The following is a 24829-nucleotide window of genomic DNA, read 5'->3' as shown; positions in this document are numbered from 1 at the left end:
CATTTTCCCACTGAAGTCGGTTACAATGCTGAACTGCAGTCAGGTTAAGACACTGGTGAGGATGACAAGCACCCAGATGAGCTTCCCTGAGATGTTTTCTGACAGTTTGTGCAGAAATGATTTGTTTGTGCAAACCCACAGTTTCATCAGCTGTCTGGGTGGCTGGTCTCAGACGATCCCGCAGGTGAAGAAGCTGAATGTGGAGGTCCAGGGCTGGCGTGGTTACACACGGTCTGCGGTTGCGAGACCAGTTGGACGTCCTGACACATTCTCTAAAACGAAGTTGGAAGCGGCTTATGGTAGAGAATTTAACATTTAAATTCTCGGGCAACAGCTGTGGTGGATGTTCCTTCAGTGAGCATGCCAATTGCACGCTCCCTCAACTTGATCACAGAAATGTTCCATATGCACAAAAAACGTATTTCTCTCATATGTTGTGCACAAATTGGTTTACATCCCTGTTAGTGAGCATTTCACCTTCTGCTACCATTTCTGTCAAGCCGTCTTCTTCGCATACAATTTGATGCATATGTTCGATAAATCCACCATATGCACCACACAGAACGCACTGCAACTGCCTATTCAATGCAATGCTGCAAGGCAAAAGCAGCGTTCCATTAGAAATGAATGTACTTCTGGTGTACCAAAACGAATCCCTTCTTAGTTGCGGCAGAATCCCTTAGTTGTGGTCAAATAAGCTAGTTCTTTGTGTGTGCAAGGTGTAATTTATCCAAAATAAACAACTTTTGAACACTTTTTCTGTTTACCGCCAGACTACTTCTGGTTCATGTGCATGCGTTGGATCTGCACTACGAGCTTCATTGAGCATCCGACGCTACATGCATGGGCTAGCATCAAAGTGAGCCAGCAGTGTCACCAGGCACAGCTTTGTGGCTGCAGTTTCACCAAGATGTACATAATGGAGCTGATCCATCTTATGACATTTTCATATGCTAAAAACTCTTCATTTACATGTATTGCATGTGTTTGATAATGTGTTTAGCTCTTGTCGGTAAGAAGGTGGTCAATTTGAAACAAGCCATACTCCAGGCTTAGAAGGAGCCTAGTCCCATGTGGCTCCCTTTCCACCTCAACCTGGTAGGTCAGCTGACTTGTGTTGATCATCCATGTAAATGTATGCGATGTGGAAAGTAAACAGTTAATTAATATGATTTCAGGGTATGAAATAAGTCATTTCTTTATTTCACTATGTTCCAGAGGCTCTTATGGAGCAGGCAATGATTGGCCCTTCTCCCAACCCGCTCATCTTGTCCTACCTAAAGTATGCCATCAGTTCCCGGGTATGGTTGACATTTTGAAACCCATCGTTTATCCTATACATAGCGTCAAAATAGACATGATCTGTATTCTTTGGTTGTAGCGATATTAAAGGGTTAATCTTCATATTCTGCACATAGTAGGAAAGGCAATGTTCAAGATTGGCTAGTGTGCTTGATTTATTATGCACAATAATTACAAATGGAAATGTCTTTCCTCAGATGGTGTCTTATTCAAGTGTACTCTTAGCCATCAGTTTGGCCACCTTTTTATACCTCTCTGGCTAATACCAACTGTCTGACCACTACTAGACATGCATACTTTCATCGGCTGACAACTTGTCTGACAAATGCCCCTGTTTGATGATTTCTCCAGGGAGCTCTGCGTCAAGTCCCTGTTGTAGATTCTGGACATGTGCTCCCACCGTCTCAGGTGCGCATCCTTTCAATAGTCCTTCCTTTAAATTGGGCATTGGTGTTAGCTCTGGAAAATGTTTCATCCTGGCTCTGCGTATAAATAGATGCAACCTGACAAAGATGACATACCTTCTATTCACCATTTGTTATTAAATATGGTTAAAGTACTATTCGGTATGAGTCTGCTGCTCAAATAATTTTCTCAGGGCTAAAGAGAGTGAGTGCATTTCTGATGTCAAGTCACCTTTTCATATTGAAAAATAATCTGCAGAATAATCCCAAACCTCAATTTGCATGGCAGTGTGGTTGCTGACAGGCTGTGCCTGGTACTGCGAGAGGCTCGGGGAGCTGGGGCCAGCGGCCAGCACTGAAGCCAGCCATAGGGCCTGCCAGGAGAGGCTAAGGGACCTGGTGAACAGGACCAAGAACAGGGCCCTGGTCCACATCGCATGCCTGGAGAACCAAGGTCAGTCAGCAGCGACGGAATCTTCTAAGGGATTTTCCTATCACTACCTGTGCTTGGCTGCATTTTATTGTGATCAAACTGAAATGACAGTAAAATATTAATATTGTTGTTGTAGCATTTGATTGAATGGATTTCATTGGTATTGTTAGAGTTGCGTAAATTGAAATCTGGTATCAGGATAAATATAACAATGAGTCACTGATTTTATACTATGTATTTTTTATTAGCTATGTAATAAATGGCAAATGCAACTTTCGTATATACGGGCTCACTGTAATGCCACGCAGGGCAGAACAGAGAACTGACAAGATGTACATAAACAGTTGTTCTTATACTGTGATAGACATAGGCCAACAGACGGGTTGGAACTATCACAGTAGAGGCTGGGCGTGGTTTAAACTTGCCCAGCCTATTGCAGGTGCTCAGGCGGGTCCCCGCCTCTTGGCGCTTCTTGGAGTCCTCCCTCCATCGATGTATAGATCCTTACTGTTGTGGTATCACCCCCTAGTTATAACAGTTGCTCAGTTCCTGTTATTGTGTTGTTCAGTATTTTTCCATCTCATCTCACTTTGTAAGATACAGCAAGTCACACCAGGTGCTCAATATTGTTACATGCAAAAACAAGGACAAAGCATCTGCTGGGCTGTTATCTACAGTTTTGCAACATGCAGGTCACACCATGTTACTCAGTTCTTGTCACACACAAACAGGCAAGTAGCAAGCAGTTGTTTAATCTCATAATGATGCTCCAGTGCACAAATGCAGACACCTCACACAACCAACATCAGATAATATTTAATCATATATATGCTAATGGCTATAATGTAAAATACAGAATCCAACCGTATGTTTAACTCCACATCATATTTGAGGGCTTGGCTCCGTCCATTGTATGTGTATTCTTTCAGTTAGTAGGATAAATCTTACTTTGTCTTATACTGATTTTCTGCTTTTCCCCTGATATGTTTTAAAAGCCTCCTGGACCAATGTGGAGCAAGCTTTTCTCAAAGTGACAGAGGGCCTCAACAGTCTAACCAATCAGACACTGAGAGGCAAGCTGGAAGTGTGTATTTCATTGGTGAAGAGGTGAGAATGTAGCACTTTTGGAGCAGAAGCCATTGCCTTTGTAAACAATAATTGAAGCCACAATGGCTGTTTAAAAAAAATAATCATCTGACCTATCTTCCCCCTCAGTATTCCTACGATAGTGTTGGAACAGTCCGACCCCCTGCATCACTCATCGTTCCCCTCGGTCCACGCCTTCATCGTGCTGGAAGGAACCATGAACCTGACGGGGGAGACTCAGCCACTGATGGAACAGCTGATGATGATCAAGAGGGTGCAGGTGAGCCTTGATTGGTCTAGAGCACGGTTTCGTAAATATTGGTCGGGACCCAAAGTGGGCCCTGGCCATGTGAGAGGTGGATCACGAGTAGTGAGAATAAATCTATAATCACACACTATTTATACTTAATTTGGATCACGGGAGGACAGTCAATTTATAATTTGGGTTCTTGAGCTGAAAAGGTTTAAGAACCCCTGGTCTCGAGTTAACGTATGCAAAGCACATGCGAGTTTCACTTTAAATTGAGGTAAAATTGTAATTCAGTTTACTTTCTGAATTGAAATGGAATACTGACCCCCCCCCCCCCCCCCCATTGTGGTGCGTTCCCCTGTGCAGCGTATCCCTGCGCCACGCTTTGTGTTGGAGATCTGAAGACGTGTTTCACTGGCCTCATAGTCACCAGAGGGCACTGAAGAGCTTGAAGTGGACCGCCTTCACCATCCTCGAGGTACTTCTCACAATGAAGGCCGGATAGTTACAGGATGTGAATGTCTTATTTTCCTTGGAGCCCGTGAACCATCTCTCATCTCTAGATCCCCCCCCCCATGTTCTCCTCAGACTGAAGAAGTATCCCCAGGGAGAGAATGTACAGTACAGATATAGTGACTGAGTTATTCTCTTGACATCATAACAATCAATGGTTATAATGTCTGTTTCAAGTTTATTTACCAGTAAAAAATACATTCAGTCACCACTGAATGAAATGAATGTAGGCTAGTGAATACTGCTGGTCTAGTCTCTGTCAATCTGCAGCAGGACTTCATGGACGATGTGAACATTGCCTTTAAATACCCTCTGAAGCTCACACCACTGCTGGACATGGCTGACGAGCAATGCATGTGAGTGATCCAGAACATAAGAAGCATGGTAATCATGTTTTATGCCATGGCATTGTTGAATTCTCGTTTCTGATTGGCTTGAAGGGCATGCTAGAGCGTGCATTATTTCCCTATAAAGCACAGTAGAATTCAATGGTTATAGTTATTGCTTACATGTTCCAAGTGTGAGCTGCTTTTGAAAGCAATGTCAAACATTGTTGAATTCGATTTTCATAATAGCAAGTTAGGACTGATGGTTTGGTTAGCTAAATAGCAAGTCTGTTTGTTGGTTACCAAAGCAACTAATGTAGCTATCTAGAAAACATGCTAGCTACTTCAGTGGATGTTCAACACATTTCTATCTGTAAATTAGCACATCTCTAGTGGCAAATGTGTTTTTTTATAGCCATGGTATAAAAGGTGTTTTTTTTATAGCCATGGTACAAATGGGATAATCAAGGGAAAGGAGATACCTAGTCAGTTGCTCAAGTTAATGCATTCAACCAAAATGTGTCTTCTGCATTTAACCCAACTCCTCTGAGTCAGAGAGGTGTGGAGGGCTGCCTTAATCAACCTCCTTGTCATCGGCGCCTGGGAAGCAGTTGTTGTTGGCAGTTAACTGCCTTGCTCAAGGGCAGAACCTCAGATTTTTCCACCTTGCCGGCTCGGGGGTTCTACCTAGCGACCTTTCAGTTACTGGCCCAACGCTCTTGACCGGTAGGCTATCTCCCCCTTTCACACATTCCTATCACTACATCACTGTCTGTCTGTCAGTGTATTTTTCTCTCTTTCTCGTGTAACCTTCGGGGTGAGGACAGGGTGTACTCCCCACGGCTGAAGACTGCAGAAAATGCCAACATCCAACCCAGGCCTCATCCTGTGAGCCGAGCCCACCGTCACCAACATCCTCAAGGTCCTCCTTCTCCCCATGCCAACCCTACCTAGCCTTAAAGTCAGCAGGGTCATGATGTTCACCAGGAAGTCCATTGCAAAATGTGTGTTTTAATGAACACAATGCTGACTTTTACCCGCTACTATATCCCTGGATTAGTACTGATGATAAGACCGTTAGTTCACCTTGTCATGAAGTCATATCACACTGTCATCGCTGTATCTGTCTTCCCCTGTTGTGTTAGACAGTGGACGCAGACCACTCCCAAGTCTCCAGAGGGCTTGCTGGTTGTGCAGTGACACATGCTGTCTGGAAAAGGCATGGACCCCCTCCTGGCTGCATATTGCAGCCACGGGAAAACTCACATCCTTTGCCCGGATGTTCATCAAGTGAGACAGACATTAACATACTGACATGTATTATATTAAAGTCCATTAGGACAGTTCAATCCACTGTATTGACAGACTCAAATGATGTTACTGTGGAGAGTCTTAAAGATGCAATCTGTAATTTGGTATTGGTTACTCCAGCCCCATTCCTCAGCTTAATAGCAAACCAAGTGGCGGGGCAGCCGTTTTGGTTGAAGAACAAATTACGGATTGTGGCTTTAAAGTCCAAATGGGAATGTCCAAATGATGGAAGAGGAACATAATGTTTGCAGGAGATGATTTTTTGATGCTTTGTCTTTGCTCTTCAGGCTGAATGAGTTTCTGAAGCACTTCAGTGGAGAAGGATGTGAGTACATGAGTTAAGAATGTTTCACAGTTCCAGTGTTACTGAGTATGGGACTTTTTGAATGAGATTTTACATTAATGTTGAAGACCTGCTGAGTGTGGGAGCTATTGAAACCAATTTAATATTAACATCGGGCACTATTTGTTCTATCTCGTTGTTGCCAAGTCGTCCTCGGTGCGAGCCCTGCTGTTCGACATATCCTTCTTCATGCAGTGTCACGGGTTGCAGACCTACGGATCAGAAGTTGGTCTCACACCTAGTACTAATGCTATCTATCATAGGGATGTAGGTCAGTATTCATAAAGTGTCACAGAGCAGGAGAGCTGATCTAGGATCAGGTCCCTCCTGTCCATGCCAAATTACAATGACACTTATCCTGAAGAGTTTGCATCATTGTCCTGCTCTTTCAGCACAACACCACTAGGTGGCCAACCACCCAATAGCTTTCTGCCTGTGCTGTCTGAGTGGCACAGCTGCAAGTGGCTTTGCCACATTTATATGATGTGTAGTATGATTCATGTAACATAAGTGTCATGGTCAGAACCTGGTCCTCAAATAAATGGATGTTATGTCCCCCACTCCCTATTATTATATGATATGAATCCATGTTGCGACCCCTCAAGGTGATCCTGTCGGACCTCGGCCCCTCGGAGGAGAGCAAGACCCTGAACCCAGACCACCCCCGCTTTAGGATGGAGTCTGGCAAGGTGGAGAGCCTGGTGGCCCTCCTCAACAATGCCACTGAGCTGAAGCTAGTGTGAGTGATATTTCAGAATCAGACTGTCTTTGTGTTTCTCAGCTGCTGGGTGAAAAAGGAGGAAGGAACAAGCCCATGCTATGGTTAAAATGTTGTTCCCCATGTTCATTTTTTATTCTATTTTTAATTTATGAGTGTAATTTAAACCAGTGAGTCCTTTCTGCACCTTCTCTTTTCCCTCCTACAAATCTTGGCATGACTCATTGTTTTCCTGAAGCTGTACTGATTGTTTTGTACCGCTGTGTGTGTCAGTCAAATGAAGTGGCACGAAATCTGCCTCAGCACACCTGCAGCCATCTTGGAGGTGTTGAACGCCTGGGAGAATGGTGTGCTGTATGTGGAGGCCGTGCAAGTGATTCCAGTATTGTGTGTCATGGTCTATTTTGCTCTCGGAACCATGTCGACAGTCAACCGTTGAACCACAAAAGTGAACTTGCTCTTGCTGTAGTGGAAAATGAGTCATAGCATATGACCGCTGGCATTATGACTTGAGGTTGCATGTGTGCTGTTTTTAGTCCCTTCCTCATTTAAACCATTCATAAAGTTAGGTAATTTTTTGTTTGCGTGGCCTGTAAGCATGTTCAGAGTTCACACACAGTGTAGAAGATAACAGACAACATTAAGGGCAAGGTGTGCATCATGGCTATCTGTGCTGTGGCCTGGCTGGTAGCCCATGTGAGGATGCTGGGGCTGGACGAGAGGGAGAAGCCCCAGACCATGATACGTCAGCTCATGACCCCGCTGTATGAGGAGAACACACTGCAGTTCTACAACGAAGGGTACACACACACACACACACACACACACACACAGATGGATGCTCGGTACACACACCAGACTCGGGTTCAATACATGTGTATTTGATTATTATTTAATATTTATTTTCTGTGTGATTGACTATTTTCAAATAATGTGGCCCAAATCAACTACTATTGGAAGTATTTTCGAATAATTTCCTATAAATAAATAGCTTACTATTTGATAGTATTTTCAAATACCATGGTTAAATGAATAGAAGTTCATTTGAGTCAGTCTTTTTGAGTGTTTTCAAATACATGCCAATACTTTCCAAATGTATTTCTAAATACTTTCCAATATTCAACTACATATTTGTCTATTCAAATAAAATATATCTGAATACTTCAAAATGTACAGTACCTGTTAAAAGAACACTCAACTTTTTCATTCAAGGGTTTTTCTTTATTTTGACAATTTTCTACATTGTAGAATAATAGTGAAGACATCAAAACTATGAAATAACACACACGGAATCATGTAGTAACCAAAAAGTGTTAAAACAAATCAAAATATATTCATATTTTAGATTCTTCAAAGTAGCCACCCTTTGCCTTGATGACAGCTTTGCACACTCTTGCCAGTCTCTGAACCAGCTTCATGAGGAATGCTTTTCCAACAGTTTTGAAGGAGTTCCCACATATGCTGAGCACTGCTTTTCCTTCACTCTGCGGACCAACTCATCCCAAACCATCTCAATTGGGTTGAGGTCGGGTGATTGTGGAGGCCAGATCATCTGATGCAGCACTCACTCATCTCCTTCTTTTTCAAATAGCCCTTACACAGCATGCGGAGATCATCCTTTCACCTACTCTGCGTCTCACAAAGACACGGCGGTTGTAACCAAAAATCTCAAATTTGGAGTCATCAGACCAAAGGACAGATTACCACTATACTAATATCAATTGCTCGTGTTTCTTGGCACATGCAAGTCTCTTCTTCTTATCGTCCTTTAGTAGTGGTTTCTTTGCAGCAATTCAACAACGAAGACAAGATTCGCGCAGTCTCCCGAGTGGCGCAGCGGTCTATGGCACTGCATCTCAGTGCTAGAGACCCCGTGTTCGATTCCAGGCTGTGTCACAACCGGCCGTGATTGGGAATCCCATAGGGTGGCGCACAATTGCTACGTCGTCGTTAGGGTTTGGCCAGGGTAGGCGGTCATTGTAAATAATAATTTGTTCTTAACTGACTTGCCTACTTAAATAAAAAGTATCCTCTGAACAGTTGATGTGGAGATGTGTCTGTTACTTGAACTCTATGAAGCATTTATTTGGGCTGCAATCTGAGGTGCAGTTAACTCTAATGAACTTATCCTCTGCAGCAGAGGTAACTCTGGGTCTTCTTTTCCTGTGGCGGTCCTCATGAGAGCCAGTTTCATCAAAGCAGTTCAAAGCTTTCGCTCTGTATGGATGTTGCCTGTAATTGATGGCTTCTGGTTGGGGTATGTACGCACGGTAACTGTGTGATGTGATGCAGATACTGGGACGAAGATGTTGTCAATGTCACGACTTCTGCCGAAGTCGTTGCCTCTCCTTGTTCGGGCGGTGCTCGGCGTTCGACGTCACCGGTCTTCTAGCCATCATTGATCCTTTTTTCATTTTCCATTGGTTTTGTCTAGTCTTCCCACACACCTGTTTTCTATCCCATTTATTACCTGTTGTGTATTTAACCCTCTGTTTCCCCTCATGTCTTTGTCAGAGATTGATTTGTTGTCAGTGTAGTGTGATTGTTTGTATAGGTGCGCGTCGGGTCCTCGTACCCATGTTTTGTTTGTTTGTTACATTTATTGTTATGGAGCATACTCTTGGAACTTTATTAAAAAACTCCATATTTACACTCCATTTGACTCTCCTGCGCCTGACTTCCCTGCCACCTATTACACCTATGCATGACAGTCAATGCGCTAGTTAATGAAGCTGGTGACTGTGGTTAACTGCTTAATGTTTCGAACGAATCCCGGAACATATTCCAGTCTGTGCTAGCAAAACAGTCCTGTAGTGTAGCATCCGCTTCATCGGACCACTTCCGTATTGAGCGCGTCACCAGTACTTTTTGAGTGTTTGCTTGGAAGTGATTTGCCAAATGGAGGGCAAGGGAGGGCCTTGTAAAGAGTAATCTAGAGTTTTGTCACCTCATTGCACAGGTGACGTGCTGCCTCTCGTTCTTCAGGTCGGCAAACAGCTGGAAGAAGTAGTGCGGGTCTGTTTTCATCTGGAGCATGTTGCCACTCATCAGGTTGAGGAGGGACAGGCAGCGGTCCCAGGAGATCTCCCTGACGGTCTCCACCAGGAAGGGTCTCAGTGGGTAGGAAGTCTCGTTGCAGAAGCAAGTCCGATAGAAGCAGGTGATCACAACGTCCTGCAGCTGGTGCTCTGTTGCCACCTCCAAGGAGACCACCTTGCAACAAAGCATTAAGACAAAAACCACATTGGCCGGGGCGAGGGTGCTCTGTTTCCCCCAGCCATGGCCAAGCAGGAAGTGGTCCACACTCTGCAGCCACAGTTCTGGGTCATTGGGACAGGTTCTGGAGCCGGGAGCAGTGCTTGCACAGGAACTAACCCAGGCAACACAGTGGCTCGCCAGTGGAGGCCTGGACCATCACCCTCTTGGGTGTGTCAGAGCCTCAAAGTGGGAGCCTTCTTGACCTGCGAGGAGGTGTTGTCAGAGCCCTTTACTAGGTCTGGGGTGCTCTGATCCTGGGTGAGAGTGGACAGGTTGGTGCATGACTGTGGCTTCTCCAGGATCTCGTTGAGGTGGATCATGTTGTTTTGGTTGTTCTAGTTAGGCAGCACCTTCTTGGAGCACTTCTTCCACTTGATCTTGAGCGAGCGGCGCTGCATCTGTTCTTGTCTTTGGCGTTGTTGCTGTACTGAACTGCCATGTCGTGCCCCACTACATTTTCCCACTTATTCAACGCCATTGTGCATCGACATTAGATTTATGTGTGTTCGTAAATGTGAGAAATATAATACAATTGATTTGTTCCTGTCTTGGCTAAGTAAATGACTTCTGTGTGGCTGCTAGTGCTAGCAAGCCTATTGTGTTGCATTTCAGTCTACAGCGTATGAATAACGTGCTTGCTGATGGTTTTGCATTGATCTGCAGTACCAGTCAAAAGTTTGGACATACCTACTCATTCCAGGGTTTTTCTTTTATTTTTTACTATTTTCTATGTTCTAGAATAATATTAAAGAAATCAAACTATGAAATAACACACATGGAATCATGTAGCAACCAAAAAAATTGTTATAACAAATCAAAATATATTTTAGATTATAGATTTTTCAAAATAGCCACCCTTTGCCTTGATGACAGCTTTGCACACTCTTGGCATTGTCTCAACCAGCTTCATGAGGTAGTCAACTGGAATGCATTTCAATTAACAGATGTGCCTTGTTAAAATGTAATTTGTGGAATTTCTTTCCTTAATACGTTTGAGTCAATCAGTTGTGTTGTCAGGGATGCTATCCAGAAGATAGCCCTATTTGGTAAAAGACCAAGTCCATAGTATGGCAAGAAAAGCTCAAATAAGCAAAGAGAAACGACAGTCCATTATTTTAACCTCCGCTGGATCGGTGTCTCCCCGATAAACATGTTTTTTTCTTTATAATGTTTTACCAGTGTGACGACCCTCCCATTCTGTCTGCCGAATTCTTTCTCTTTGCTCTTGTTTTCCTTAAGTCTTTGTTGAGAGCTTATTGTACTGAGATGGATAAGGATTGGGAGGAGGGGTTGCCTTGGTTACTGTTATCCGCTAAGGAGGTTTCACAGGAGAGCATGGGTTTCAGTCCAAATTACCTTGTGTTTGGACATAAGTCGCACCCTATCTGTTTTCCAGGATGACTGGAAGTCTCCCGAGCCCCCTCAGTCCCTGGTATCTTATGTGTGTGATTTCCGGCGATGCCTGTATGCCGCTGGTGAAATGGCTATCTTCACAGGAGAGGATGAAGGGCATATTTGATCTGGGAACTGAGCCTCGTCACTTTAGTCCAGGTGACGGGGTTCTTGCTCTGCTGCCAATTGTTGGTTCTCCTTTTCAAGCCAAGTTTCAAGGTCCATATACGGTTATGCGTCAGTGCACTGAGCAAAACTATCTAGTTGCCACTCCAGAATGGATTGAAGCACCTCAACTGTGTGAATTTGTTAAAACCCTATTAAGCACGTTCCTTCGATGCTGAACAGGGGGAGTCTACAAAGGATGGAAAACCTGTTCTTTTGGCTGATACCGTTATTTCGCTGGGTTCTTGTCATGCTAGGTCTGTGCATGGGGAGGAAGATGTTCCTGGTCCCGACGATTGCATACTGCAGGGTAGATTGAAAAGACAGTCTTCTCACTCCACTACCTGTTGATGGGATTTCTAGGTTTGTTTTCTGATACACGTACAAACTTAGTAGAACACGTTATTGACGTTGGAGATACTGACCCCATTCTTCAGCGGTTCTATAGAGTTTCTTCAGAGAAACTACATTGTCTGGATGCTAAGGTCAGGTACATGCTGAAGAGTGATATAGCAGAGCCTTCTTTCTCCAGTTGGGCTTCTCCATGTATCTTGGTCAATAAACTGGATGGGACAAACAGTCACTAAGCCAGATTAATTTCCTCTTCCTCGGATAGAGGACTGCGTTGATCAAGTCAGAGCAGCTAAGTTTGTGAGCAAATTTGACCTGTTAAAGGGCTATTGGCAGGTGCCACTGACGAGTAGGACACGTGAAATCTGCCTTAATTACACCCTCTGGTCTGTACTCCTATTCGATTGAGTTTTGGCCTGCGTAATGCTCCTGCCACTTTTCAGCGACTTGTGGACAGGGTGAATGTCCATGTGACTGACCACTATTATTTTGTGTTTGGTATTTCGTCCTGTTCTATTGTTCCTGTCTGTTCCCTTCTGGTCTCGTTTTCTTCTTTCCTCTTAAAGGTTGCTTCTTGTGTGCAAAGGTTGCTGAGGTCTGGGGAGGACGAGGTTTGCTGGGGCAAGTGGGAGCGTGAACACGTACCCCTCATGGATTTGGTACGCAGGCTGGGTCAATTTGGGAAGCAGGCTGGGTCAATTGGTTTGTGATTGGTATGGTGTTCCGGGGTCCATGTTGGTCCCTGGTTTTATGGGGGGGGGGGACACCTGGGTCCGGGTGTGTCCCAGGATAAATGCACCACTTCCCCATTCATTGAGGAGACTCTCTCCATGTAGACACAGATTTTGGTTCTGGCAATTTGCGTTGGCACCTTTCAACACCCCTCATTATCATTTATGCACGCAACCACTCACTTACACTACTGATTACTGACACACATGTCATTGTTAATTGTATTTAGTTTACCTTAGTTAATAAATATATTTTGTTATTCCTTATCTCCACGTTGTCTCCCTTTTTTGTTACGAACTTTGAGCCGGTTCGTGACACCAGATCTAATGTGATGTATTTTCCTACATTAATTTCACATTTCCACAAGCTTCAGTGTTTCCTTTCAATTGGTATCAAGCATATGCATATTCTTGCTTCATGTCCTGAGCTACAGGCAGTTAGATTTGGGTATGTCATTTTAGGCTAATTTAAAAAGTGTCCGTTCCTTATTAAGACATGACGGTCAGTCAATCTGGAAAGTTTCAGGAACAAAAAGTTTCAAGTGCAGTTGCAAAAACCATCAAGCGCTATGATGAATTGACTATGATGAAACCATCACAGGAAAGGAAGACCCAGAGTTAACTCTGCTGCAGAGGATAAGTTCATTAGTTACCAGCCTCAGAAATTGCAGCCCAAATAAATGCTTCATGGAGTTCAAGTAACAGACACATCTCAACATCAACTGTTCAGAGGAGACTGCCTAAATCAGGCCTTCGTGGTTGAATTGCTGCAGAGAAACCATTACTAGGGTACACCAATAAGAAGACTTGCTTGGGCTACACCAGGAATGGACATTAATAATAATAATAATAATATAATAATAATAATAATAATATAATAATAATAAATATAATAATAATAATAATAATAATATATGCCATTTAGCGGACGCTTTTATCCAAAGCGACTTACAGTCATGTGTGCATACATTCTACGTATGGGTGGTCCCGGGAATCGAACCCACTACCCTGGCGTTACAAGCGCCATGCTCTACCAACTGAGCTACAGAAGGACCACTTCAAGGCACACTTAACCAGCATGACTACCACAGCATTCTGAAGCGATACTCCATCCCATCTGGCTTGCGCGTAGTGGGACTATCATTTATTTTTCAACAGGACAATGACTCAACACACTTTCAGGCTGTGTAAGGGCTATTTGACCAAGAAGGAGCAGGATGGAGTGCTGCATCAGACGACCTAGCCTCCACAATCACCCGACCTCAATCCAATTGAGATGGTTTGGGATGAGTTCGACCGCAGAGAGAAGGAAAAGTGACATATGTGGGAGCTCCTTAAAGACTGTTGGAAAAGCATTCCAGGTGAAGCTTGTCCGGAGAATGTTCAAGAATGTGTGCAAAGCTGTCATCAAGGCAAAGGGTGGCTACTTAGATTCTTCAAAAATATTTTTGGATTTTAACACTTCTGGTTACTACATAATTCCATATGTGCTATTTAATAGTGTTGTAGAATAACAGCGAAGACATCAATGTAGAAAATAGTCAAACAAAAAACCTTGAATGAGTAGATGTGTCAACTTTTGACTGGTACTGTATGTCCCAGAATGTCTGTGGAAACTGCTTTAGGTGCACATTGTTTAATCCCCCTATTTGAAATGGGGGGGGGATAGAAAACAGTTCATGTCTCAAGCCTCACTGGAGGAATAAATGCGCTACAAACATAAATTGCCCTTTTCATGTAAAGCTCAACATGAGAAACTTTATTGATACGAGATGACGCTAGAGAACAAGGCTGACGTTTGATGTATTCCTAACCAATTGTGTTTTTTTTGTCTTTGCGTTGTTTATCTTATTTTCTACATAATGTTGCTGCTACCATCTCTTATGACCGAAAATAACTTCTGTGCATCAGAAATGCGATTACTCACCATGGACTGGCAGATCCCTTTTTTTCCTTTAACGAGTCCGACGAGCCCGACTTGAGTTTTTTACTGCTTCCCCAGGAACAGGCCCAGATCCCCATCATTTGTGTGAAGAGAAGGCAGAGAAAAAGGGGCCAGAGGGCGAGCTGCCTTCTGAAAATTCGTAGGCGATTGTATAAACCCCACTTCCTTCCATTCTGCGAGCAAATGTGCAATCTTTGGAAAATAAAATTGATGACCTACGCGGAAGATTAAACTACCAACCTGACATTCAAAACTAATCTCATATGCTTCAGGGAGTCGTGGCTGAACAGAACAGCGGCATCTGGTAAGACAAAGGACGACGGACTATGTATTTTTGAAAATAACAGCTGGTGCACGATATCTAAGGAAGTCTCAAGGTTTTGCTCACCTGAGGTAGAGTATCTCATGATAAGCTGTAGGCTACATTATCTACCGAGAGAGAATTTCATCTGTATTTTTCATAGCTGTCTACATACCACCACAGACTGATACTGGCACTAAGACATCACTGAATGAGCTGTATTCCGCCATAAACAAACAAAGGCGCTCCTAGTAGCCGGGGACTTTAATGCAGGGAGCTTAAATCCGTCTTACTAAATTTCTATCAGCATGTTAAATGTGCAACCAGAGGGGAAAAAACAATGGACCACCTTTACTCTTATTATTCTATCCTCCTGATTCCTGCTTACAAGCAAAAGCAGGAAGCACCATTGACTCGCTCAATAAAAAAAGTGGTCAGATGAAGCAGATGCTAAGCTACAGGACTGTTTTACTAGCACAGACTGGAATATGTTCCCGGAGTACACCACATCAGTCATTGGCTTCATCAATAAGTGCATCGATGACGTCGTCCCCACCTTGACTTTACGTACATACCCCAACCAGAAGCCATGGATTACACGCAACATCCGCACTAAGCTAAAGGCTAGAGCTGCCGCTTTCAAGGAGTGGGACTCTAACCCGGAAGCTTATAAAAAATCTTACAAACCATCAAGCAGGCAAAGCGTGAGTTTGGGATTAAGATCGAATTGTACTACACTGGCTCTGACACTCGTCGGATGTGTCAGCGCTTGCAAACCATTGCAGACTACAAAGGGAAGCACAGCCGAGAGCTGCACAGTAACATGAGCCTACCAGACGAGCTAAACAACTTCTATGCTCGCTTCGAGGAAAATAACACTGAAACATGCATGAGAGTACCAACTGTTCCGGAAGACTGTGTGATCACGCTATCTGCAGCCGATGTAAGCCCTTTAAACAGGTCAACATCCACTAAGCCGCAGGGCCAGATAGATTACCAGGACGTGTACTGCAATCATACGCTGACCAACTGGCAAGTGTCTTCACTGACATTTTCAACCTCTCCCTGTCTGAGTCTGTCCCCAAGAACACTAAGATAACCTGCCTAAATGACTAACGACCCATAGCACTCATGTCTGTAGCCATGAAGTGCTTTGAAAGGTTGGTCATGGCTCACATCAACACCATTATCCCAGAAACCCTAGACCCACTCCAATTTCCATACCGCTCTAATAGATCCACAGATGATGCAATCTCAATTACACTCCACACTGCCTTTGCCCATCTGGACAAAAGGAACACCTATGTGAAAATGCTATTCATTGACTTCAGCTCAGCGTTCAACACCATAGTGCCCACAAAGCTCATCAATAAGTTAAGGACCCTGGGACTAAACACCTCCCTCTGCAACTGGATCCGGGACTTCCTGATGGGCTGCCACCAGGTGGTAAGGGTAGGTAACAACACAACTGCCACGCTGATCCCCAACCCGGGCTCCTCAGGGGTGCGAGCTCAGTCCCCTCCTGTACTCACTGTTCATTCATGACTGCATGGTCCAAGCACACCAAGACAGTTGTGAAGAGAGCATGACAAAACCTATTCCCCCTCGGGAGACTGAAAATATTTGGCATGGGTCCTCAGATCCTCAAAAGGTTCTACAGCTGCACCATCGAGAGCATGGTTGCATCACTGCCTGGCATGGCAACTGCTTGGCCTCCGACCGCAAGGCACTACAGAGGTACTGGGCCATACGCACTACCATCACTGGGGCCAAGCTTCCTGCCATCCAGGACTTCTACACCAGGCTGTGTCAGAGGAAGGCCCTAAAAATTGTCAAAGTTTCCAGCCACCACAGTTATAGACTGTTCTCTCTGCTACTTCACGGCAAGTGGTCCCGGAGCACCAAGTCTCGGTCCAAGAGGCTTCTAAACAGTTTCTACATCCAAGCCATTAAACTCCTGAAAATCGAATAAAATGGCTACCCAGTCTATTTGCATTGCCCCCCCCCCCCCCCTTTTACACCACTGCTACTCGCTGTTGTTATCATCTATGCCTAGTCACTTTAATAACTCTACCTACATGTACATATTACCTCGATTAACCGGTGTCCCCGCACATTGACTCTGTACCGATACCCCCCCCTGTGTATAGTCTCACTATTGTTATTTGTTAGTTATTGTTATTTTGTTATTTTACTGCTACTCTTCAATTACTTGTTACTTTTATTTCTTATTCTTAATCATATTGTTTTAAAACTGTGTTGTTGGTTAGGGGCTTGTAAGTAAGCGTTTCACTGACCACCTGTTGTATTCGGCACGTGACTAATAACATTTGATAACACAATCGCATTGTGTGCACATATGCCGCGTCCATGTGCTAGTCGTAACTAGGAAACTCTGAAATTTTAAACTTGCTAACTGGTTGTAGTTATACACTTGAAACATTCAACAAGTCAGCAAGTCTGACATTTCAGAGTTCCAGTCTTGCATGTGAACGAGGCATAAAACCACCAAAAGACGCAGCCTAATTGTAAACAAAGCCACTTGTCTGAAGCACCAGCAGCTCAATGCGCTGTTATTTTTTTATTTTAAAAACCATTTGTATTGGGATGGTCTATCCTTGCATGTAAAATAAGTCACATGGATATAGATGTTTTTATTTTGACCAAGTGTTTTTAAATGGCCAACACTTTTCCCAAAAAAATTAACTCTGCAAGAAAAGAAACATCCTCTCACTGTCAACTGTGTTTATTTTCTGCAAACTTAACATGTGTAAATATTTGTATGAACATAACAAGATTCAACAACGGAGACAAAAACTGAACAAGTTCCATAGACATGTGACTAACAGAAATGGAATAATGTGTCCCTGAACAAAGGGGGGTCAAAAGTAACAGTCAGTATCTGGTGTGGCCACCAGCTGCATTAAGTACTGCAGTGCATCTCCTCATGGACTGCACCAGATTTGCCAGTTATTGCTGTGAGATGTCACCCCACTCTTCCACTAATGCACTTGCAAGTTCCCAGACATTTCTGGGGGGAATGGCCAAGGCCCTAGCCCTCACCCTCCGATCCGACAGGTCCCAGACGTGCTCAATGGGATTGAGATCTGGGCAATTCGCTGACCATGGCAGTACACTGACATTCTTGTTTTGCGGGAAATCACGCACAGAACGAGCAGTATGGCTGGTGGCATTGTCGTGCTGGAGGGTCATGTCAGGGTGAGCCTGCAGGAAGGGTACCACATGAGGGAGGAGGATGTCTTACCTGTAATGCACAGCATTGAGATTGCTTGCAATGACAACAAGATCAGTCCGATGATGCTGTAACACACCGCCCCAGACCATGACGGACCCTCCACCTCCAAATCAATCCCGCTCCAGAGTACAGGCCTCGGTGTAACGCTCATTCCTTTTGACGATAAACACAAATCCGACCATCACCCCTGGTGAGACAAAACTGCGACTCATCAGTGAAGAGCACTTTTTGCCAGTCCTGTCTGTTCCGGCGACGGTGGGTTTGTTCCCATAGGCAACGTTTTTGCGGGTGATGTCTGGTGAGGACCTGCCTTACTACAGGCCTACAAGTCCTCAGTCCAGCCTCTCTCAGCCTATTGCGGACAGTCTGAGCACTGATGGAGGGATTGCGCGTTCCTGGTGTAACTCGGGCAGTTGTTGCCATTCTGTACCTGTCCCGCAGATGTGATGTTCGTGTGTGTGTGTACCGATCATGTGCAGGTGTTGTTACATCTGGTCTGCCACTGCGAGGACGATCAGCTGTCCGTCTTGTCTCCCTGTAGCGCTGTCTTAGGCGTCTCACAGTACGGACATTGCAATTTATTGCCATGGCCACATCTGCAGTCCTCGGGCAACATGCCTGAGGCACTTTCATGCAGATGAGCAGGGACCCTGGGCATCTTTTCTTTTGGTGTTTTTCAGAGTCAGTAGAAAGGCCTCTTTAGTGCCCTAATTTTTCCTAACTGCGACCTTAATTGCCTACCGTCTGTAAGCTGTTAGTGTCTTAACGACCGTTTCACAAGTGCATGTTCATTAATTGCTTGTGGTTCATTTGAAAAAGCATGGGAAACAGTGTTTAAACCCTTTACGATGAAGATCTGGATTTTTACGAATTATCTTTGAAAGACAGGGTCCTGAAAAAGAGACGTTTTTCGTTTAGTCATTGAAGTATTTTTTTGTAAATAAATTATTTAAATGTGTGTCTGTCTCTGTATTTACTCTTGCTGTATATCATTTAGGGTATGTATCAATCCATTTCTCATTCCTACTTCCTATGTGTCTCAGGAGCTGCTGAAGGAGACTCGCCAGGAGTGGTCCAACCGGGTGGTGCAGCTGCTTTACAGCATTTTCTGCCTGGACACCCAGCCGATCACCTTCACCCTGCTGGGCCACACCCTGCTCACAGACTTGGCCTACTGGCACAGCCTGGCAGACCCGCCCAGCAAGGCCCTGGCCAAGTAAGACTGAGTCCTCCGAGTCGAGTTTCTCGGATTCTCAATGACAATGCTATGATAATGTGCCATGTGCTAGCTAAGTCATAGGGGCTTGCTATCTGGCTTAATAGGTGACTGTAGGGGACAGTTTCCAGAACAGAGATTAAACCTAGTCCTGGCCAAAAAAAAACACTTTCAATTGAGATTCCCCATTAGTCCAGGGCTAGGCTTAATCTGTGCCTGGGAAGCCGGCCCTAGTTAAACATGGTCCCTGTACAGCAGGGTTCCCCATCTGAGCGTCTGCTCAGCTCCAATGAGGACGAGCCGGTGGTCCTCTCTTGTCTAGGTGAGACTGCTGCTCTCTGGTGTCAAACAAAGTACATCAGGGACCGGTTCAGCAGGCAGACGTTGGGTAAAGTTGCAGATAGAAATGATATGAAAGAAAGTTATAGAACATGTTAAGATAAAAAAAATATATATAATCATAAATAAATAAAAACAACATGATGCCACGATACTTTAAAATACAATGGGATCAACAACATTGCATTCAACTCATATTACTGGCCTTTATGACAAGGTGAAAAGAAAGAAGCCTGTGTTAAAAAATCCACTCCAAATCATTCTGTTTGCAACAAGGCTGTTAAGTAATACTGCAAGACAACACGGCAAATGAATTCACTTTTTGGCCTAAATTAAAAATTACAGGTTTGGGTCAAATCCAATACAACACAGAGTGAAACCCTCTCTATTTTCAAGTATTGTGATTGCATGTTATGGGTATGCTTGTCATCGACCGGGACTGTGGAGTTTTTCAGGATCAATATAAATATGAATGGAGCAAGGCCCAGGTAAAAAGTTAGAGGAAACCCCGCCTCAGTCTTTTGAATATCTAACCCTGGGATAGTTTTATTTTTCAGCAAGACATTTATTCAAATGTTTATGCCAAAAACACACAAGAATGGCTTTCCAATAGGTGTTCCTGAGTTGTTTAGTCTCAGTCCTGACTTAAATGTGCTTGAAAATGTTTGAATATTGCTGCCCATTAATGATTCCCAATTGAATCAGCTTGAACAATTTTGACAAAAATAATGAATATATGTTTCCCTATGATTGTGCAAAGTTGGCAGAATCTTAATGGAGAGTAATCCAAGTATGATATTTAAGTTTCTTTGTTGTTGTTATTTAATTTGGAACATTTTCTATAACTTTCTTTCACTTTGAAGATGTGGAGTCTGTTGTGTAGATCTGTATGAATCTGTAATTTAATAGATGTAATTTTAAGGTAGAAAATGTTGAAATAAGTTAAAGGGGGGTGTAGACTTTCCATCTATATGGAGAGCCAATTTTCAAAATACAATTTTTACATGGCGTTTGACTTTTTACTGTGCCTTCGGGGTTGACTGCATTCACCCAGATTCCATGAAGGTTTTTAAGACCCGAGTAGGGTTCTGTACCTCCATCAACTGCAAGTAGACACAAGCTCTCTAAACCAAATGACAGGCAAACAATAACTGTTTTCATAAGAAAAAGGGTTACTTTTCCCCCCATATCACCAGGGTGAAATGGGCAATTCTAAAAGCTAGGTAAATGTAGTTTACTTGCCTTAACATGATTTAAACCTGCCTTGGGCAAAACTGTGATCACGGAGTACAACTTGAAATTTGAGCAATCGTGGCCATTCTGTATAGAATTGAAACTTCCCTGCGTCAAATCACACAGTATATTGCATTACTCTGGAAAGCAATAGCACACTTCTGTTGAATGACGAGGTTTAGTGGACTAATTAGTGTCAGGTAGAAACCCAGTGTGCAAGAAGGTGGTGTAGAAGAACATTTTGGGAAAACACGCACTTTAAATATTACTTACACACTATACATGTGTATGTATAGTGGAGGGAACAAGGTCATTTAGAAACTTCTATTTCCCTGCTATGGACTTGAAATAGGAGGAAGTGTCCTCATAGACTCACTCATATGATAAAAAATGTTTTAATTTCTTACACCAGTACTTCAATTGAAATCCATAAGGGAAGAGGAATTTTTCCTAACTGCGACCTTAATTGCCTACCGTCTGTAAGCTGTTAGTGTCTTAACGACCGTTCCACAAGTGCATGTTTGCAGTTTGGCGTCAGTGTGCAAATGCTCACCTTCGATGGCCACTGGCACACTAGAGAAGTGTGCTCTTCGCGGATGAATCCCAGTTTCAATTGTACCAGGTAGATGGCATACCGCGTTTATGGGGTCGTGTGGGCGAGCGATTTTCTGATATTGTTGTGAACCCCATGGTGGTGGCGGGATTATGGTATATGAGCAGGCATAAGCTACGGAAAATGAACACAATTGGATTTTATCAATGGCAATTTGAATGCACAGTGATGTTGTGCCATTCATCCGTCGCCATCACCACGTTTCAACGTAATGCACGGCCCCATCTGTACACAATTCATGGAAGCTGAAAATGTCCCAGTTCTTCCATGGCCTGTATACTCACCAGACATGTCACACATTGAGCATGTTTGGGATGCTCTGGATCGACGTGGACAACCGTTTGTTCCACTTCCCGCCAATATCCAGCAACATCGCCCACCCATTGGGACAACAATCAACAGCCTGATCAACTCTATGCGAAGGAGGTGACGCGCTGCATGAGGCAAATGGTGGTCACACCAGATAAAGATTTTTTTGTTATCCACACCCTACCTTTATTGTTACCAACAGTATCTGTATTCCCGGTCATGTAAAATCCATAGATTAGGGCCTAATTAATTTATTTAAATTGACTGATTTCCTAATAGGAACTATAACTCAGTAACATCGTTGAAATTGTTGCATTTATATTTTTGTTCAGTATATTAATCTGACGTCACAATAATCGTAATATTGTGTGCATGTAACCGTACTCACTGACACAACTTCCATATGGGGTCTTTAACCTTGGTTGCCTATGAACCACAATAAATCCCCTACTCTTTTGACTTTGCTAATGAAGACACTTTTTCCTCTTTCTCCATTCCTGTTGATTGTCACTATAATGACCTTTAATCTTGTCCCTGTCTCTTGTGGTTGTGTTGTAGGTGACCGCTTCATGTCCACCTCCCTATCGGCCTCCCAGCTCCAGACGGTCAACATGAGGGACCCTCTCAACCACGTCCTAGGTTAGAACCATGCGCCGGTCTCAAAGCTTTAGCACCTTTAGGCATTGTGGCTTACCAATATGGCTTACCAGGGCATGCCTTTAATGTTTTAGTGCTTCTCATAACAATTTCATTCTAGCTTATATGTTTGATTAAGTTGCTCTGGGTAAGAGCTTCTGCTAAATGACTCAAATGTGATTTAATGGAGCCCAGGACGGATCCACTCTGCTCTCTCTCTTTCTCCCTCTAAAGCCAACCGGTTCCTGCTGATCTCATCTGTCCTGGGCTCCAAGACAGTGGGGCCACACACCCAGTTTGTGCAGAACTTCATGAAGGAGTGTGTGGAGTGCCTGGAACAGGGCAGCTGTGGGAGCATCTTGCACCATGGTGAGTGGGAGAGAGGGGAGTTGACCGTGGGGAGATGAACTGTGGTAGTCTAGGGGAAGGAGAGTAGTTATGTAGTGATAACAGTTGATTGTTAGTTCTACGCAACTTAGGTAAGAAATGTGACCTCGACATGGGATTTTTACTCAACACATTCTGGGGAGACATATTCCTGCAATGAGATTTTTTTTCATTTATTTTGATAATGATAATTTTACTATTTCTACCTTCTATGTTTAAAAAAAATCTTAGAACATCTGGCCCCAAGTATCTAGCTGACCTCATTCTTGCATCCACACTTTTATAATGATGCTTTTAATGTATGATTTTTTTAAATTACTTCTCATTCCTCTTGTTTCTTTGTTCATACTTTTATTGAATGTATTATTTTATGATTTGAAGAGCTACATTTGAAGTTGGAAGTTTACATAAACCTAAGCCAAATACATTTAAACTTGGTTTTTCACAATTCCTGACATTTAATCCTAGAAATAATTCAGTTTTATGTCAGTTAGGATCACCACAAGAATGTGAAATGTCAGAATAATAGTATAGAGAATGATTTATTTCTGCTTTTATTTCTTTCATCACATTTCCAGTGGGTCAGAGGTTTACATACACTCAATTAGTATTTGGTAGCATTGCCTTTAAATTGTTTAACTTGTGTCAAACGTTTCGGGTAGCCTTCCACAAGCTTCCCACAATAAGTTCGGTGAATTATGGCCCATTCCTCCTGACAGAGCTGGTGTAACAGAGTCAGGTTTGTAGGCCTCCTTGCTCGCACACACTTGTTCAGTTCTTCCCACAAATGTTATTTTGGATTGAGTTGGCTTTGTGATGGCCACTCCAATACCTTGACTGTGTTGTCCTTAGGCCATTTTGCCACAACTTTGGAAGTATGCTTGGGGTCATTGTCCATCTGGAAGACCCATTTGTGACCAAACTTTCATTTCCTGACTGATGTTACTTCAATATATCCGCATCATTTTCTTGTCCTCATGATACCATCTATTTTGTGAAGTGCACCAGTCCCTCCTGCAGCAAAGCACCCCCACAACGTGATGCTGCCACCCCCATGCTTCACGGTTGGGATGGTGTTCTTCGGCTTGCAAGCATCCCCCTTTATCCTCCAAATATAACGATGGTCATTATGGCCAAGCAGTTTTATTTTTGTTTCATCAAACCTGAGGACATTTCTCCAAAAAGTACGATCTTTGTCCCCATGTGCAGTTGCAAACTGTAGTCGGGCTTTTTTTATGGTGGTTTTTGGAGCAGTGCCTTCTTCCTTGCTGAACGGCCTTTCAGGTTATGTCGCTATAGGACTCATTTTACTGTGGATATAGAATCTTTTGTACCTGTTTCCTCCAGCATCTTCACAAGGTCCTTTGCAGCTGTTCTGGGATTGATTTGCACTTTTCACACCAAAGTACGTTCATCTCTAGGAGACAGAACACGTCTCCTTCCTGAGCGGTATGACTGCTGTGTAGTCCCATGGTGTTTATACTTGCGTGCTATTGTTTGTACAAATGAACGTGGTACCTTCAGGCGTTTGGAAATTGCTCCCAAGGATGAACCAGACTTGTGGATGTCTACAATTGTTTTTTTTCTGAGATCTTGGCTGATTTCTTTTGATTTTCCCATGATGTCAGCAAAGAGGCACTGAGTGTGATGGTAGGCCTTGAAATACATCCAAGGGTACACCTCCAATTGACTCAAATTATGTCAGTTAGCCTTTCAGAAGCTTCTAAAGCCATTACATAATTTTCTTTCTGTTTAAAGGCACAGTCAACTTAGTGTATGTAAACTTCTGACCCACTGGAATTGTGATACAGTGAATAAGTGAAATCTGTCTGTAAACAATTGTTTGAAAAATTTCATGTCATGCACAAAGTTGATGTCCTAACCGACTTGCAAAAACTATAGTTTGTTAACAATAAATTTGTGGAGTGGTTGAAAAACGACATGTAAACTTCCAACTTCAACTGTATATAAATAGTTAGAATTTGGAGAATGCCACGTAAGAAGTGTGTCG

The 24829-nt window shown here is 43.4% G+C and overlaps 1 protein-coding gene and 1 pseudogene across 1 annotated transcript; one reads left to right on the top strand and one right to left on the bottom strand.

The window, feature by feature from the left end:
* The first annotated feature begins 307 nt into the window (after positions 1–307).
* med24 (mediator complex subunit 24) lies at positions 308–23331 on the top strand. Its single transcript, XM_046367948.1, is given in 21 exon segments — positions 308–1301; positions 1654–1710; positions 1996–2160; positions 3135–3246; positions 3355–3505; positions 3842–3872; positions 3875–3899; positions 3901–3922; positions 3924–3953; positions 4064–4072; positions 5137–5183; positions 5185–5236; positions 5460–5480; positions 5482–5556; positions 5558–5604; positions 5913–5950; positions 6116–6193; positions 6574–6707; positions 19129–19301; positions 22354–22434; positions 22666–23331. Coding segments are annotated over 18 exon segments (1161 nt in total). The 5' UTR covers positions 308–1168; the 3' UTR covers positions 6642–6707; positions 19129–19301; positions 22354–22434; positions 22666–23331.
* Positions 9630–10484, bottom strand: LOC124047628 (annotated as a pseudogene).
* Positions 23332–24829: the final 1498 nt, after the last annotated feature.

The sequence above is a fragment of the Oncorhynchus gorbuscha genome, linkage group LG11 (assembly GCF_021184085.1).
Source record: "Oncorhynchus gorbuscha isolate QuinsamMale2020 ecotype Even-year linkage group LG11, OgorEven_v1.0, whole genome shotgun sequence".
Taxonomy (NCBI): domain Eukaryota; kingdom Metazoa; phylum Chordata; class Actinopteri; order Salmoniformes; family Salmonidae; genus Oncorhynchus; species Oncorhynchus gorbuscha.
The sequence above is the reverse complement of the archived record's forward strand: the minus strand, read 5'-3'. Positions and strand labels throughout refer to the sequence as shown.